At 46.1% G+C, this 13,723-nt stretch overlaps 1 protein-coding gene across 6 annotated transcripts in view; it reads right to left on the bottom strand.

Moving 5' to 3' along the window:
* Positions 1–308: 308 nt before the first annotated feature.
* ST6GAL1 (ST6 beta-galactoside alpha-2,6-sialyltransferase 1) overlaps positions 309–13,723 on the bottom strand; it is a 41,408-nt gene continuing 27,993 nt past the window's right edge. For all 6 annotated transcript variants that reach the window (XM_032698012.1, XM_032698009.1, XM_032698014.1 and 3 more), the window contains 4 exons: positions 10,344–10,441; positions 5,045–5,146; positions 3,637–3,811; positions 309–1,779 (listed from right to left, as the gene is read on the bottom strand). In XM_032698012.1, coding sequence (XP_032553903.1) covers positions 1,538–1,779; positions 3,637–3,811; positions 5,045–5,146; positions 10,344–10,441 — 617 coding nt within the window. In that variant the 3' untranslated portion in view covers positions 309–1,537. The remainder of the gene's footprint in view (positions 1,780–3,636; positions 3,812–5,044; positions 5,147–10,343; positions 10,442–13,723) is intronic.

Genomic DNA, 13,723 nt, shown 5'->3' with positions numbered 1-13,723 from the left:
CTGCCCTAGCACTCCTGAGTAGTAGTGCCAGGACCTGAACTTTTTTCCCTACATATATGCCATACAATTTGTTAAGCACTGACAGACCCAATGCATCCCAAGAGATGGGGGTGCAGAGAGCCAGGCTCTGAAGGAACAGCTCTGCAGTGGCCCTCTCACCAGCAGGGCAAGAGCCATGGGCTCATTGGAATGAGTAGGGGAGCAGCTCCCTTCCAGCTCTGCCTGCACTGGTGCAAGGCTGGTGCAAATCCCCAGGGTCATGGAGCAAAGATATTTACAGTGGTTTCACCAAGGCAAAAACAGGCCAATGACTTCACAGGATTTATTCAAAACAGGAGAAGAAAAAGCTTTCTTTACAGACCTGATGAAACACACCAGTATAGGAGACCGGGAAGGTGTTCTCACCAACATACAAGAGATTGCACAGCTACTACTTCCATCATGCTGCCACAGGAGTGCCCTGGAGCAGGAAAAAGCTCCCCTTCTCAGTTCTGCCTGTTTCAGCATGAGAAGCAGAGCACACTCTCCCTCCTCACACCTCACAAAGCATGGAAGCAATAAATCTGCTCCCCACCTACTCAGAAAAGCACACAGCAACCAAGAGACTCCTTCTGGTAGCTTGCAGAAGACTGGAACTCATCTAGAAGCAGCTCTGTGGTATTTGTTACTGGGGACAGGAAGTAATTTGCCAACAATTGCAAAGGTAGAGCAGCAGACAGCTGGAAAGAGGTACTGACTTCCAGTGAGCTCTCCCATGTGTGCCTTGGAGCATCTTCCCCAAAACATTTCTGAAATAAGGGTTCTTCTGTACCAAGCCCAACACTGTACTGGAGAAGTAAATGTTCACTAAAATTTATTTTAAATTATTTTTAAAAAAGTAACAAGATTTAAAAGTCTTGCAAGAATCACCGAATTGTGAGTTGCCTCCCTCTTCCTTGGCCAAAAATGTCACCTGAGTGGTTTTAGAAGTCTTACAATTCAGAAGGAAGTTGTCAAGGTAATTTTACAAACTATTTATAAAATGAAATATTTTGGACTAGGAATTTAGCTTATCAGTACACAGCTTGACAGCATTTCCATAGATCAGTCCTGCTCTGAAGAGCTCCTAGGACTATGGGAACAAATTTTAAATTATTTCTCTTGTTTCCCAATGGACCAGGTTTTTGGCTATCATAACCCTTTTTAAGTAAACCAAACTGTATTCACCATTTGATCCCAACCTGTGCAATCTCTGCTCAGAAAGCCTCTCCTGCATCTCCCACACACCATCATGGGCTGAGAGGCAGACAGAGGTATCCACCCACTGCATGAGCCTGGCTCCACTGGGAGTGAATTTATTGCAGTGACTCATGCAGATATGGTGTGGATGTACCACAGTGAGTTAACACCACCTCACAGAGCTGGTCAACGAAGTCCTAAGAGCAAGCGCTGCTACATGGAACAGCTGTCAAAACACACCAGTGCTTAGACCTAACAAATCTGACAACCCTGATTTAAAAAGCGCTTTGACAGTCAAGGAAAACTAAACACCAATCCATTAGCAATGCACTTTTCGGAAGCCGGGCAGAGTGGCTTTCCCATGAGTATAGATGTCCTCGTCTGTCCCCTGGTTCATGTGCTTCACCAGGTTCTTCTCGAAGAGCAGAGGATGGTAAGCTCCCATGGTGCAGGCGTGGTCGTGAAACTTCTGGTAATAGTGGCAAATGTCTGTCTGCCGCTTGGAAGGGAGGAATTCGTACACGTCCACCTCATCACAGAGCGTCATCATGATCACAATGCCTGGGGAGGGATGGAAGGCAGACAGTCCACATCAGCCCAGAGAACCAATTAAACACTTGAGCAAGACAGGCAGGCAGCAAGGAGCACCCAGCTCCAAGGGGAAGGGTTTCCTTTTGGGACATTCAGAGTAGAGGGGGAGCAAACAAATCTGGCCAGATCAGGGATGTCTTCTGAAGCTCTCCCTTGCAAAGTGTGCGATCGATGTGATCACAGCGGATTGTTTACAGCGACAGACCTGCTAAAAGGCCAAATTTTAAGAGTGCTACCATTCTCAATGACCTTCATGGAAACTTGGGTGTCTGCCAAGCATGCACTACACTTAGCTGCTTGAATAAGCAGGGATGAGATTTTCGTCTTTTCCCCACCTGCCTCCAGTGAATGCAGGGAATATGAATGGGACTGGTGCTGCGAAATGCTCAGGGAGACCTCAGCAGCCTCTGCTCCTCAGGGTCCCCGCAGCAGAGTGGTGCTGCCCTCCTGTGTCTTCTGACAGGCACAGGGACTACTCGAGGACATCACACTGGGCACAGCCTGAAGACTTTTCGGCCAGATCAGACGTAAGCCATAGTTACTGGCTGCTTTTCTTCTAAGTGCAAGAATATACCAGGGAATCACAACCAGTGTACAACATCACAGAAATTCACGCAGTATCTGAGATATCAAGGACTCTGCACAATCAGAGGAACACGGATTGCAAGACATTAAAAGAACCCATATGTGAAACCACTCATTTACCTAAGGCACATTTTAAACACATTTTCAACCACTTTTTCAAATTACAACTTTCAATCACACTTAGACCTTTCAGAGAAGCTACAGTTGGAAACTAGAACTCATCTATGCCCCCGAATTTGGCGAGGTGATTTGCTTTACAAAGCAGGTAACCTGGCCCCAAGTTAAGCCACAGAGAAATTGCTGTTCGATGTGGCCTGGTGCCTGCTAACAATTTTGTTGCTGAAGTCATCAATTATGCTGCTACACAGTTATTCTGCACATATCCCAGCAATCATTTAATAGCTGTTGGACCTGGTAAAAATATGAAGTGACTCTGTTTACATGGAGACAGAAAGGTGCCTCTGCCCCAGCAGTGATGGGAGTAGAGACAGGAGCAGCCGAAGGGTGGAAGCACAGCAGTTGGACATTCCATGGCAAACAAGACTATAGGTCTTGTGTGATTTCAAATACACGTGAGCTTTCCCAGAGGTTCACTCCTTTTTATTCATCTGGTCATGAGATCTGCTTTTCACTAAGTAGGAAAACCTTTGCAACAGCAGAATGTAAAATGAGCTCCTTCGCTGAGAGGCAGAATTTAGCATGCTGACAAGCAAGAAGTTAGCATGCTGCATAAGGGGGAACATCACTGAACTTTTCAGGGCAACTGTTTAGTCTGACCATCCCCAGCCCCTCAGTAAGCCATTTATATATATATATATATAATATATGGAAAGGATGAACAGGCTAGCACTCAGAATTCATCTGCAGTAACCAGAGTTATTTGCCTGACAAGATCTGAGCCTGCAGGAACCATATCCTTCCTCTCACACTCCGTGGGAACTGCTCTGGCACCAGAAGCTAGAAATCCTAGAGATCCTCCCAATGTTGCAATCTGCCCTCCTGTTTCCATGTGGAACTGGGCTATGTTTGCAACTGCTGTTTCAGAGGAGTGCTGCAAACCACTTAGTGTAGCGCAACCGAGCTGCTACTTTAAAGACAGGAAGCTTAAATTTTGGCATAAGACAAACACTGTAAAAACAACTCTGATAAGCACCACAGATTTGTAGTTGTCTTTGTAAAAAGGCATCCTGGAGAGTTCCTGCCTGCAAACTGAACCAGAAGTTTAGAGGGTGATTATCTTACCAAGCATTCCTGATGACGGTGGATTAGGCTGAATATGCTCCAGGGAATTCTCCTGCAGAATATCCCAGAGTTGCCACTGCATTTTTGGATTCAGGATATAAAAGGGCTGCTCTGGATGTGTTCTACGATACGCCTTATAGCTTTCAAAAAAGTTGTAGTCTGGTTTTCTGTACCACTGCAAAACAGAAACAAGAAGTCAGACTATTTCTGGCCCATTTTCCTGTAACCAACAGGAAACAAGGATGAGTGAACCTGCTGATGCTGGGTAAAAGGTCCTGCTACACCTGCACACCCTGAGCTGCAACCCTTGGGTCACTGCAGTGACTTGACTCAGTGAACAGAGCAGGGAAAACGCGAATCTCAGTGAAGGACCATTAAATGAGATCAGCATCTTGTATAATTTCCTTCTGTACCTCCCAATAGCAGATGATATTGAGAACTCTGCCTTAAATGTTACAGACCCCAATCCTTCTCAGTGTTGCAGTACAAAGCATCCTATTCTGCAGGCAAGTGTTCTCAGCACAGCCTCCCAAACCAGGCAGAGCTGATCTGCGTCCTAAATCTTCTTTCAGTAAAAACACTTAGGAATGGTTTATGGGGTTTTTCTAAATCATTTTGAGATTTTTTTTTTCCTACGCTACAAATATCCCATCCTGGTTTTAATGACTCTTAAACATGCTGTACATACCCCCTTATGCCACCTGGAGCCATGAGACTAGACACAGGAATAAACATCAGTGACAAAATAGGAAATGCAGTCCAGAGAAAGGAAGGCAAAGACCTTTCAGTTACAGATAGAGCTCTAAATAAGAGTAAAGAATGGACTGTTCACTTCTACCTGCTTTGACCATGAGTCTCCAAAGCTCATCACTTATCAAATAATGCTCTTTTGTACTCAAAATCAAAAGTGAGTGCCAGAGGGATTGCAACACCCCCTCATGACAGCCTTGCTGACACAGAGAGGAGACATTTGCTAAGATCTTCAGAGGGTTTCCTAATCCATTTATAATGCATCAAGCATATCTCATGTCTCACTGGTGCTCGAAATATCCAAGCATCAACCAGCAGCAAATCTTAGAGTAACTGTCAGAAAAAACAGATCATCCTCTAACTGCTGCAGCCACAAGTGACCTCCTCCCTGTGGCATCAGTCCATGGGAAAGCAGAGGTGGTGACCTGTTACACTTGGCCTGATGCCCTTCAAAGGGATCAGGAACAGGCAAGTGTTCTCATAGGAGCAATCACGCATGGGGTGTTCTCAGAAGTACACACAGATACATCCACAATAACAAAGAGGTAAAAAACAATGGCCTTCAAAGGAGTGATTGCCCATGTTAGCAGGAAGTGGGTTAACCGAGGCACTTCAAAGCATATGAATCTGATTTTATTTACAGAAAACTCAGCCTTACCTCATGAATTTCTGCATGATAAGGTGCTGGATCCCAGACAATTAAAATTCCAGTGTTATATAGCGCTTCCCTCAGGAACTGCTTCTCTTCAACAGTGACAAGCTTGAATGACAACAACAAACGCAATGATATACAGTATGTTGTCAGAATGAGTGGGCAGCCAAGCAGTAAAAGACACCTGAAAACAGTCACAGCCACGCCACTGTTGGTTACTGAGCATTCCCCACTGTGTGCAGAAAAAAAAAAAAAAAAAAAGGCCTGCAGGTGGGTGGTTTCTCCTGAGCAGCAGGAACTCCAGCAGCCAAGGCTCAGCTGTGAGACCACCAGTGGAGGAGATGAGAGACCATGGCACCCCTGTCCAACCCAGCCTCACACCAAGCTCTCTATGCTTCTCCAGAGCAGAGGAGTCCAACTTAGGCAAAGAAGGTTTGAATCTTCTGAGAGCAGCAATGAGAAGGCAATCTTCAAACACAGAAGTTCTCTCTATACTCTGGACACAACAACTGTTTGGTACACCTGAGGGTAACCCAGGTCTGCAGCACAAAGCAAACAATCAGAATTAAACAATTCATCTCCTGTCCTTCCCACCTAAAGCCATCATCTGTACAGGCACAGCTTGTAAACACTGTAATCATAAATCATAATCACAGAAATCAGCTTCCATTTGTCCTGATTTTCTCCACAGATCTAATTATGAGCCAGCCAATTAGTCCTTGAGCATCCTGGCTGCCCCAGTAGCCTGCCTGGCTGTCCCCGTAACCAGAGTAAAAGGACACTCCAGCTAGCCCAGATATGATTTATTTCAAAAGCAAAAAGGGTTTCCTCGCATCTGTTCATAACTCTGCAGGATTAGAGCTTGGCCTTGAGCACGTGTGCTGCCCGGCTTCCTTTCCCTTCCTTCCTTTAGCTGCCTTCCGGCAGCTAAAACATCTAGGCCACTTGTGAGCTGGAGTGTGCAATGCTGCAGGTGTGAACATCTGTGGACACCAGAGGCAAGGAGGGGCACAGAGGTTGGTACCAGCCATCCCCTCAGCTGGGTATGAGCGGGATGCAGCACTGCAACGGGACAGTGATAGTGCAAGGAACACGGACACTTCATTTTCATTTCATTGTTTCTATTTAAAGGCTAGAAATTTTTCAGGAACTTCTCTGATGCAGCATCCACGAAAGGAGGGTTTGAGAGACTGAGCATCAGAGAAAGCAAGGGTCAGCCAAGCAAAGCCATGTGAGTTGGCAGAGACACAGAGCAAGCTGCGATAGGTACAAAAGCAAAGGGATAAGAAACCAGGTGGGGAGCACCTCCACAGCCACAAGCTGTTTGCTGTGTCCTTCCTCACGCCCCATGGCTGGGTCTTGGCACTGCTTGTTAACTCTTGGTCACTTAACCCGTTTGCTGGGGGAATCTGGTTCCCCAGATACTTTAGTGCCTATTTGTTGTGTTTAATACTGATAGTGACTGATTCTTTCTAAGTAGTTAAATTCATTTATATTGCTACATTATTTCCTTGTCTTGATCCTAATTAGTTAACTGATCTACTGATTTCCTAGTTAATTTGTTCTTCAGCCAGTTCACAGTTTAAGCAGTATCTTGCTAATACAGCCCCTACTCTCTTGGTACATCTATTGACGATATCACAATTATTTCCTTCTTTCCGGCTTCCACAGTCAATGTCCTGTAATCTAAACACGATCCCCTTTCCCATCACAATCTTCCCCCATTCCACCGATGTGTTCTATCCCTTCTCTTCCTCCCTGCAGACTCATTAGTGCCAGTAACAGCACAGGCAGCCAAAGAAGAGAGCGCTCTCTATGGCAGTGAGAAGTCAGCCCAGGAGAACTGTAAACAAGAACTGGGAGGAACAAGGAACTCTGGTCCTTGGTCAGCTCTGCAGGAAAGAGCTGCGTCCTCCACAGTGACATTGGCACTCCCCTTGCACACACTTCAGCCCTTGTTTTTGCAAGATGTGCTGCTTTCCCAGGGCAAATCGATGCCTTGTGTAAGACTGCAGGAAAACAAGCCATGAAAGGCAGCACCGCTGATGAACCAGTCAAGGTCTAAGAAAAAAAGCAAGGCAATGTCGAATAAATTCTTTATTTAAAACAACTACCAAACTTGTGGACCTACAAGCTTATCCTCAGATCTGGGGATCGCAATTGTCTCCCCCTCCTGCCAGTATCAAATCTATTAACCTTTCCCTATCCGTACAGATGCAAAAGATACCCCACTCCACTGTTATAACCATCTACCCTCAGATATGTAATGCAAATTACAGAAAAATACCCTAAAATAATTACTAAGCAACTTAGGGCCCCTGGCCACGCGTGCCAAAGGGATGCTACTCAATACAGGCTAGTTCTGACAGATTCAGGAAATCCCATTTCCTTCATTTTGGGAATGGACTGATCAATAGTAAGAGCCAAAATAAAAGCAGCCAAGCCACAGTCTCATCCCTTTTCCCAGAAAGGTCAAGAAATAACATAAGAAAAGCCAATCCCAGAACAAGAACAAACTACAGCTTCTCCAGCCAGTATGTGATGCCTGCAGGAGCTCTGGGCAAGGCCCAGTAAGCTGAAAACAGAATGTGATCAGGCAACCCCACTCACAAGAAGGTTTAAATGATGTCCAGAACAGCACTGAACAGCACTAAAAGTGCGAATAAACACATCGGAAAATCAGGCTTTCAATCCGGTGATCTCTGAAGATAACAGGGACTGCAATTAGAGATGGTCAGTTCATAAAGCCTAGATGAGAGGCTCCTGCACTACTCACCTTTTGCCCTGGTCAGCAGCCAGATCTACGCTGCATTTTGAGTTAAATTTCGCCTCTAAAAACTGCAACAATATTGTTCTCCCTGTAACTCAATTTTTCTAAGCTGGCGTCTCCACTCAGAGGGAATGTCACCCATGACTGCAGGCTGATCCACATGGAGAACAGAAATACTATAATGCCATGGCTATAACTACACTTGGTCCAAAGTAAGAGACTGCACATGAAGAGTCACATTAAGCTGTACAACCACACGGATCCCCTCCTCCCTGTGCTGATAATTCTGATATCCCACAGGTCATGTACATGTTTTCTCTTCTTATCACTGTCAGCTTGGCAATGACCACAACCTCTAGGGAAAGTTTGCTTAAGTGATAACACCTATCTGACATTCATATAAAAATACACACAGAAAGGAAAGACAAAAAAAAAAAAAAAAAGAGATGTCAAACAGGGCATAAGGAGGATGTGACCAGCCAGATATGTCTTCTAAACCAGACCGGTCCAGGAAGGACAAACTGTCCCACATCTAACTGGGGGTGTTAACACAAGGGCATCAAGATGCAGCAAGTAGCAGCACAGAGCACAGCAGGAAGTGGAGAAGGCAAGATCCAAGAGCAGAAAGAGGTGGCAACAGCATTCACAAGAGAAGCAAGAACAAAAAAGACACACAAAATGAACCAGGCAAACACACTAGCTGAATGTCTTGCCTTTGGAACAGATGGCCAAGCTTCTGCTGCTGTTTTGAGAAACTTCAAACCTCATTACACAGCAGCTCCCACGGACTCCTCACACAGGAGCAGATGAGAAAACTTCCAGCCTAAAAATCTTACCTTTGGGGTAAAGAAAAAAAAACCTACCTTTTTGGTTCTGGATTACAAAAGCTATGTTTAAGCCCCTCATCTCTCCCTCTCCCAGCCCCTCAGTCTTCATGTGCCTACAACCTCCTCCTCCTCCTCTTGCAGGGTGAGGAGGTGCTTCAGTGCCACAGCAGGTCTTTTACCAGTGAGTAATGGCCTGTTCAGCATTTTACTGCCTCACTCCATTACCTCACCAACACACACTACTGTGACTTTGTTTTCCCTCTGCGTGTCTACACCTGAAAATTTCTCCCCCCAAAATGGGCAAACATGAAGGGTAACAGCTGTATGGAAGAAGAGTGCAAACACACTGAGATGTACCTACAGCAGTAAGGACCTCCCTCTGCTCCTGAACGGGCCAATACACTACTAGATATGCTTCTGACCCCGGAGAGTCTGCTTCACAGGCCTACTGACAGCCAAAGGCAACCAGTAGAGGGACAGCTTCACACCTAGAAAGAGCTCTCACAGAGTCAGGGAAAATGTCATCATCACGGCCAGTCTTCGCGAACAAAGATTTGGGAAAGGTCTCTACCCACATTTGTTACAAGCGCACTGGAGATACAGGGCTTTGCAAATGCGGGTAAGGCCTTTGAGCCTGTGCAATGGATTTTTTAGGTGAGACGCAGTGTGCGCTGAACTGAGCCCACCCTTTAATCCTAAGGTTCATCTGCTGGGACCGAGTGAGCTTGGACAGTGGCAGCGAGGTCCTCAGGACGTAGGTTTGTTTAGGGTGACCTTCTCTTAGATGGATGGCCTTACAGGGCTGAACGAGCTCCATCTGCCCGGGTTTACAGTTGTCCTTCTCTTCTGTGTGTTCCGGGGCTCCCCTCTCATCTCCCACGATGATGGCACTGTCCGCACAGGCGAAGCTCCCATTCTCTCGCTCCTTTCCGCACCTGGGGCCGGGCCGCGCCGCCGTGCACGCACCCGGGGCCGGCCGGGCCCACACCGCAGGGAAAATGTAACTCCGTAAGCAATGCCTTGCATTAAAAGCATTTTCTGCCATGCTCTGCAGTGAGATCCCGGACCCTCCGACTCACCCATCAGAGCCCATCCCTCTCTTGGCTGCGCACAGACTACAGCTTTAAAGGTGTGTCCTCTGCCAAATGTCTTCAGCCATTTAGCAGCACTGGTTAATGTGTTATCTACAGAATCTGTGGCACTGCTAGGCAGTAAAGAAACACTGTTATTTTATTAAAAGCCAAATAAACTTCCTTCATTCTTCATACCCATCTCTGGGGCAAGCACAACTCCTCTCTCGGCAGACCTCTCTCTGCTGAGCTGCATTAGGTGAGCTGTGGTGCTGCTCCTGCCCCTTGCTCTGAAGGCAGAGCAGCAGCTTGCAGCTGGCCTTCCTATGCTAACACAGAGGCTTCGAGCCAAGACAAAACCCAGATTACCTTGTGCCTGCTGTAAATTGCAAGCAGGATACTACAGGTTCCCTAGCATGAGCTAGGGTCACTCCAGTCACCTCAGATCTACCAACTGTCCCCCATTCCAAGAGGAATCAGAGGGATGGCCCTGTTCCCCCAACTTCTTTTTAAAGACCTCCCAGCAGCAGATGAGCCCAGAAGTCCCCTGGATGCTGCTAGTTCAGCCTGCTGCTCAGCTCCCAGACAATGCAGTTCTGCCATGCTTGGCCCATTGGGCACATGTTGTTCAGACTCACCTGGGAATTCACAAGACGGATTGTTGTCTTCTGCCCCACGTCATCTTGAAAGCCCTTGACGGGAGCCCCATTGAACCGCAAGACAGCATCGTGGCTGTCTGAAAGCGAAACACAGTGAAAACCCATGAGCTAGCAACTGGTTTTTGACTGACAGAGACACATAACATGTTATGCACCTGTACTTCTAATACAATCTGGCTAGTCCCTGGCTTTCCATGTAACAACTGGAAGTAGCGAGCCAGATTCTTTGGAGGAAGCTGTGGCTCAAACTTCATGATCAATATACTTTAAAAAAACCCACTTTTTAAAACTACAACCCACTGAGAGCACAATTCCAGCATTTGCTCTGCATGGAGGAGTACAGTATCTCCCTCCCTCTGCTTCCTTCCGCTTTACCAGTAGACAGACAATTAATTTATCACGTGGCTGGCTGCATACTAAGGAAATGGAAAGTAATGGCAAGCCAGCAACCTCTCTTGCAGACGGGAGGTTGACCGGCCCGAGAAATCTGTATAATAGCCACAGTGGAAAGTGAAGCTGACCTTAGCCTGCCAGCACACCTCCCACATTACAGAAATAAATCCACTGCTGTGCATTTAAACAGGTACAGCTTGTTACATGCCTTGGGATTCACTGCATTTTCCTCCGCTGGCATCATCTCTTAAGATAGCACAGCATTCCTTCAGCACCCTCCTCTGCCTTGGCACAGCTGCTGTAACACCACGGAGCCAGGCTGCTGTGGCATGGAAGGTGCTCATGCCCATCACCCTGACTTCTCCATGCCTCGTGGCTGGATTTGGATAGGAAATCTTTCACATCAGAGAAGTAGGACCAACTCCCCTACCTTCACACTGAGGCCACATGACCACAGCTCACAGCACCTGCAGCCAGGGTCCCTGGGGAATTGCCAAGTTCCCACACAGGGCAGAAGGACTTGCCTGGTCCAGAACCAGGTCTTTTTGAGATCATTTTCTTGAAAATAGGGGTATTTTCATAAGCAATGCTGGAGGATCAGCAACTACTGTCAGCAAATACTGGCTTCTCAGCTTCTTTATTCTCAAGAAGTGGATCTTTAAGAGCCCTTCCAAAGCAACACCCAAAACTGTGAAAGGCGATGTTTCATGAAAAAAACATATCCATGCTGAGAAGTGCCTCTGTAGTTACCACGACAGACCCATAACTCCATGTCCTACCTTGCATCAATGCAACACAGGTTATAATTTCCCCCTATAACTTCAGCCAGACACTAAGCATTATTATGCCCCGAGTTCACATTTTAAAAGGGTGTTTGGTGACAGCTCAGGCAGAGTAGCTGGCTGTCTCCAGGTGGTTGTGCTGCACTTGGTATCTCCCATATCAGATTTTTCAGTGGCATCTTATAACCTCCAGTAACACCAAGAGCCCAGTAAGACACAAGCCAGTTGTTTACAAGCTTCTCCCTGTTCTGCTCTGCCAGCCTTCCTTACACTGACTAATTGCTCATTTGATATCTTAATGTGCTTACACAGAACACATATTTCCTGGAATAATAACTCAGCAATCCATTGTGCTCATCTACGCAAATGCTTAATTTTAAGCCTGTAAGATTTAGTACCTTTCTGACAACTTCCTCCAACAAAACCATGACTTTTCCTACATGGAAATAAATCCAGCCAAAACTGTGAAAAAACCTTACATAAATACTCTGAATGCTCCTGAATCCTTAACATTCACCCTGCCCAGCTCAAGGCTGCAAGTGCCCCACACTCTGCAGAAGCCCTTGCAGAGACGACCAAGCACAAAGGTGACCCAGGCGTGAGGAACGCAAGGCAGGAACACCAGCAGGGGTTAATGGATTTGCCTCAAGCACTACTCAGTGACCTCCCCAGCATCCATTCCTTGTGATCTGGAACAAACCAGTGCTTCAGCTCTGAGACAGGCTCAGGGACAGGCTGTAGGAACGATGAAATGGCTTTGCATGTCTGATGTCTGCTCAGCTGTGCCACAGCCAGAGCACTTGGCTGCTCTGGCACTGAATCCAGAACTGTATTGACTGTGCCTAAACACTCCATAAACATCACACTCACATCCTCAGAGGGTCACTTCTGAGCAAACTTTTAGCTCCAAGAGGCAACCAAAAAAGCCAAGACTGGTACTCAAAGGAAAAGTCAGAATTGGCTTCCCACGCCTTGACTCGCATAGCCTCAAAAGCAGGCAGAAACAATTACATCAACCAACTCCCACCTGCAACCTGAACCAGGAGGCAATGCTATTTTTCATTGCATTTTTAATAGCATTTTAACACACTTCCAGTTGTCCAGCCTCCCTCTAGTTCCTTTCCACCTGCTCTTTGGAGCACAGACAAGTTTGAGGGAGAACTTCTGAGCAAGTACCAGAACAAAAGTGTCTCTCGCAGGAGCATCCAGAGACTATGATTGCCAAGTTGTCTGTGAAAAATGCATTAAGATCTACCCACCTACTTGTTTCAGAAGATGAAGGCTACTTGCAGCTTAGTGCAGGCCAAAGGAATCTGATTCAACAGAAAACTTACGAATACACCAAAGCCTGCAAACAATTTCCACTTGAGAGAAAACTCCCAGGCTTTAAAACTTCTCCTTCAGCGAAGCTACAGTTCTGCAAAGTGAGAATCTTAACTGAGCTTCAAACAAAATATAATGAAGTAAGCTTAGGGAACTGCAGGCACAATACCCCAAGGTGAAGGCTGAAGACCTGGTTTCCCCTCCATGCTGCTTTTGTAAAGACCCAAAATGCTTTGGTATCAAAACATGCTTCCTTATAATCCACAGTACAAGACCAATGATTCAGCATTTATTAATGCATTAACTTCAGATAAATATGATCAGATAAGACTGCAAAGCGTCACCAAACTTTGCCTAAAGAGATAAAATAAAGCCCCGTGAAGTCTTCTGGGCCATTCAAATTCAGCCACTATCTTATGGCTCAGAATACAGTAGTGCCACCTTTGTAAAGCCTTGAACAGAATTATTATAGCATCCTTGAGGCTGGAAGTGACCTCTGAAGACTGTCTGTACCCAGCCCCTCTGCTCAACACACACTGGTCAGGGCTGTGTCCAGTGGTTTTTTTTCCCCTTTGGTGTTTTCCTTTATTTCTTCTCTGACAAAATTTTTCTCGATGGAAGTTTTCCTGACCATTGACTGTTCAATGAGCATTACTCAACCCATTTCAAATCTTCTCAAAAAACTAACACTTGTGGAACCAAGACCTCTCTCTGGTATCCAGTATTAGTGCTATCCTCTAGTCATGCCAACACAATCATGACAATTGAAAGGACTAGCTAGAAGAGAACTACCTATTATTCCCATCTCCTAGGCTGAAATGTTAACTGACTTTAGAAGAAGTTGAAAGACAATATTTCAAC

This window comes from Chiroxiphia lanceolata, chromosome 10, assembly GCF_009829145.1.
Source record: "Chiroxiphia lanceolata isolate bChiLan1 chromosome 10, bChiLan1.pri, whole genome shotgun sequence".
NCBI classification, from domain to species: Eukaryota; Metazoa; Chordata; class Aves; order Passeriformes; family Pipridae; genus Chiroxiphia; species Chiroxiphia lanceolata.
The sequence above is the reverse complement of the archived record's forward strand: the minus strand, read 5'-3'. Positions and strand labels throughout refer to the sequence as shown.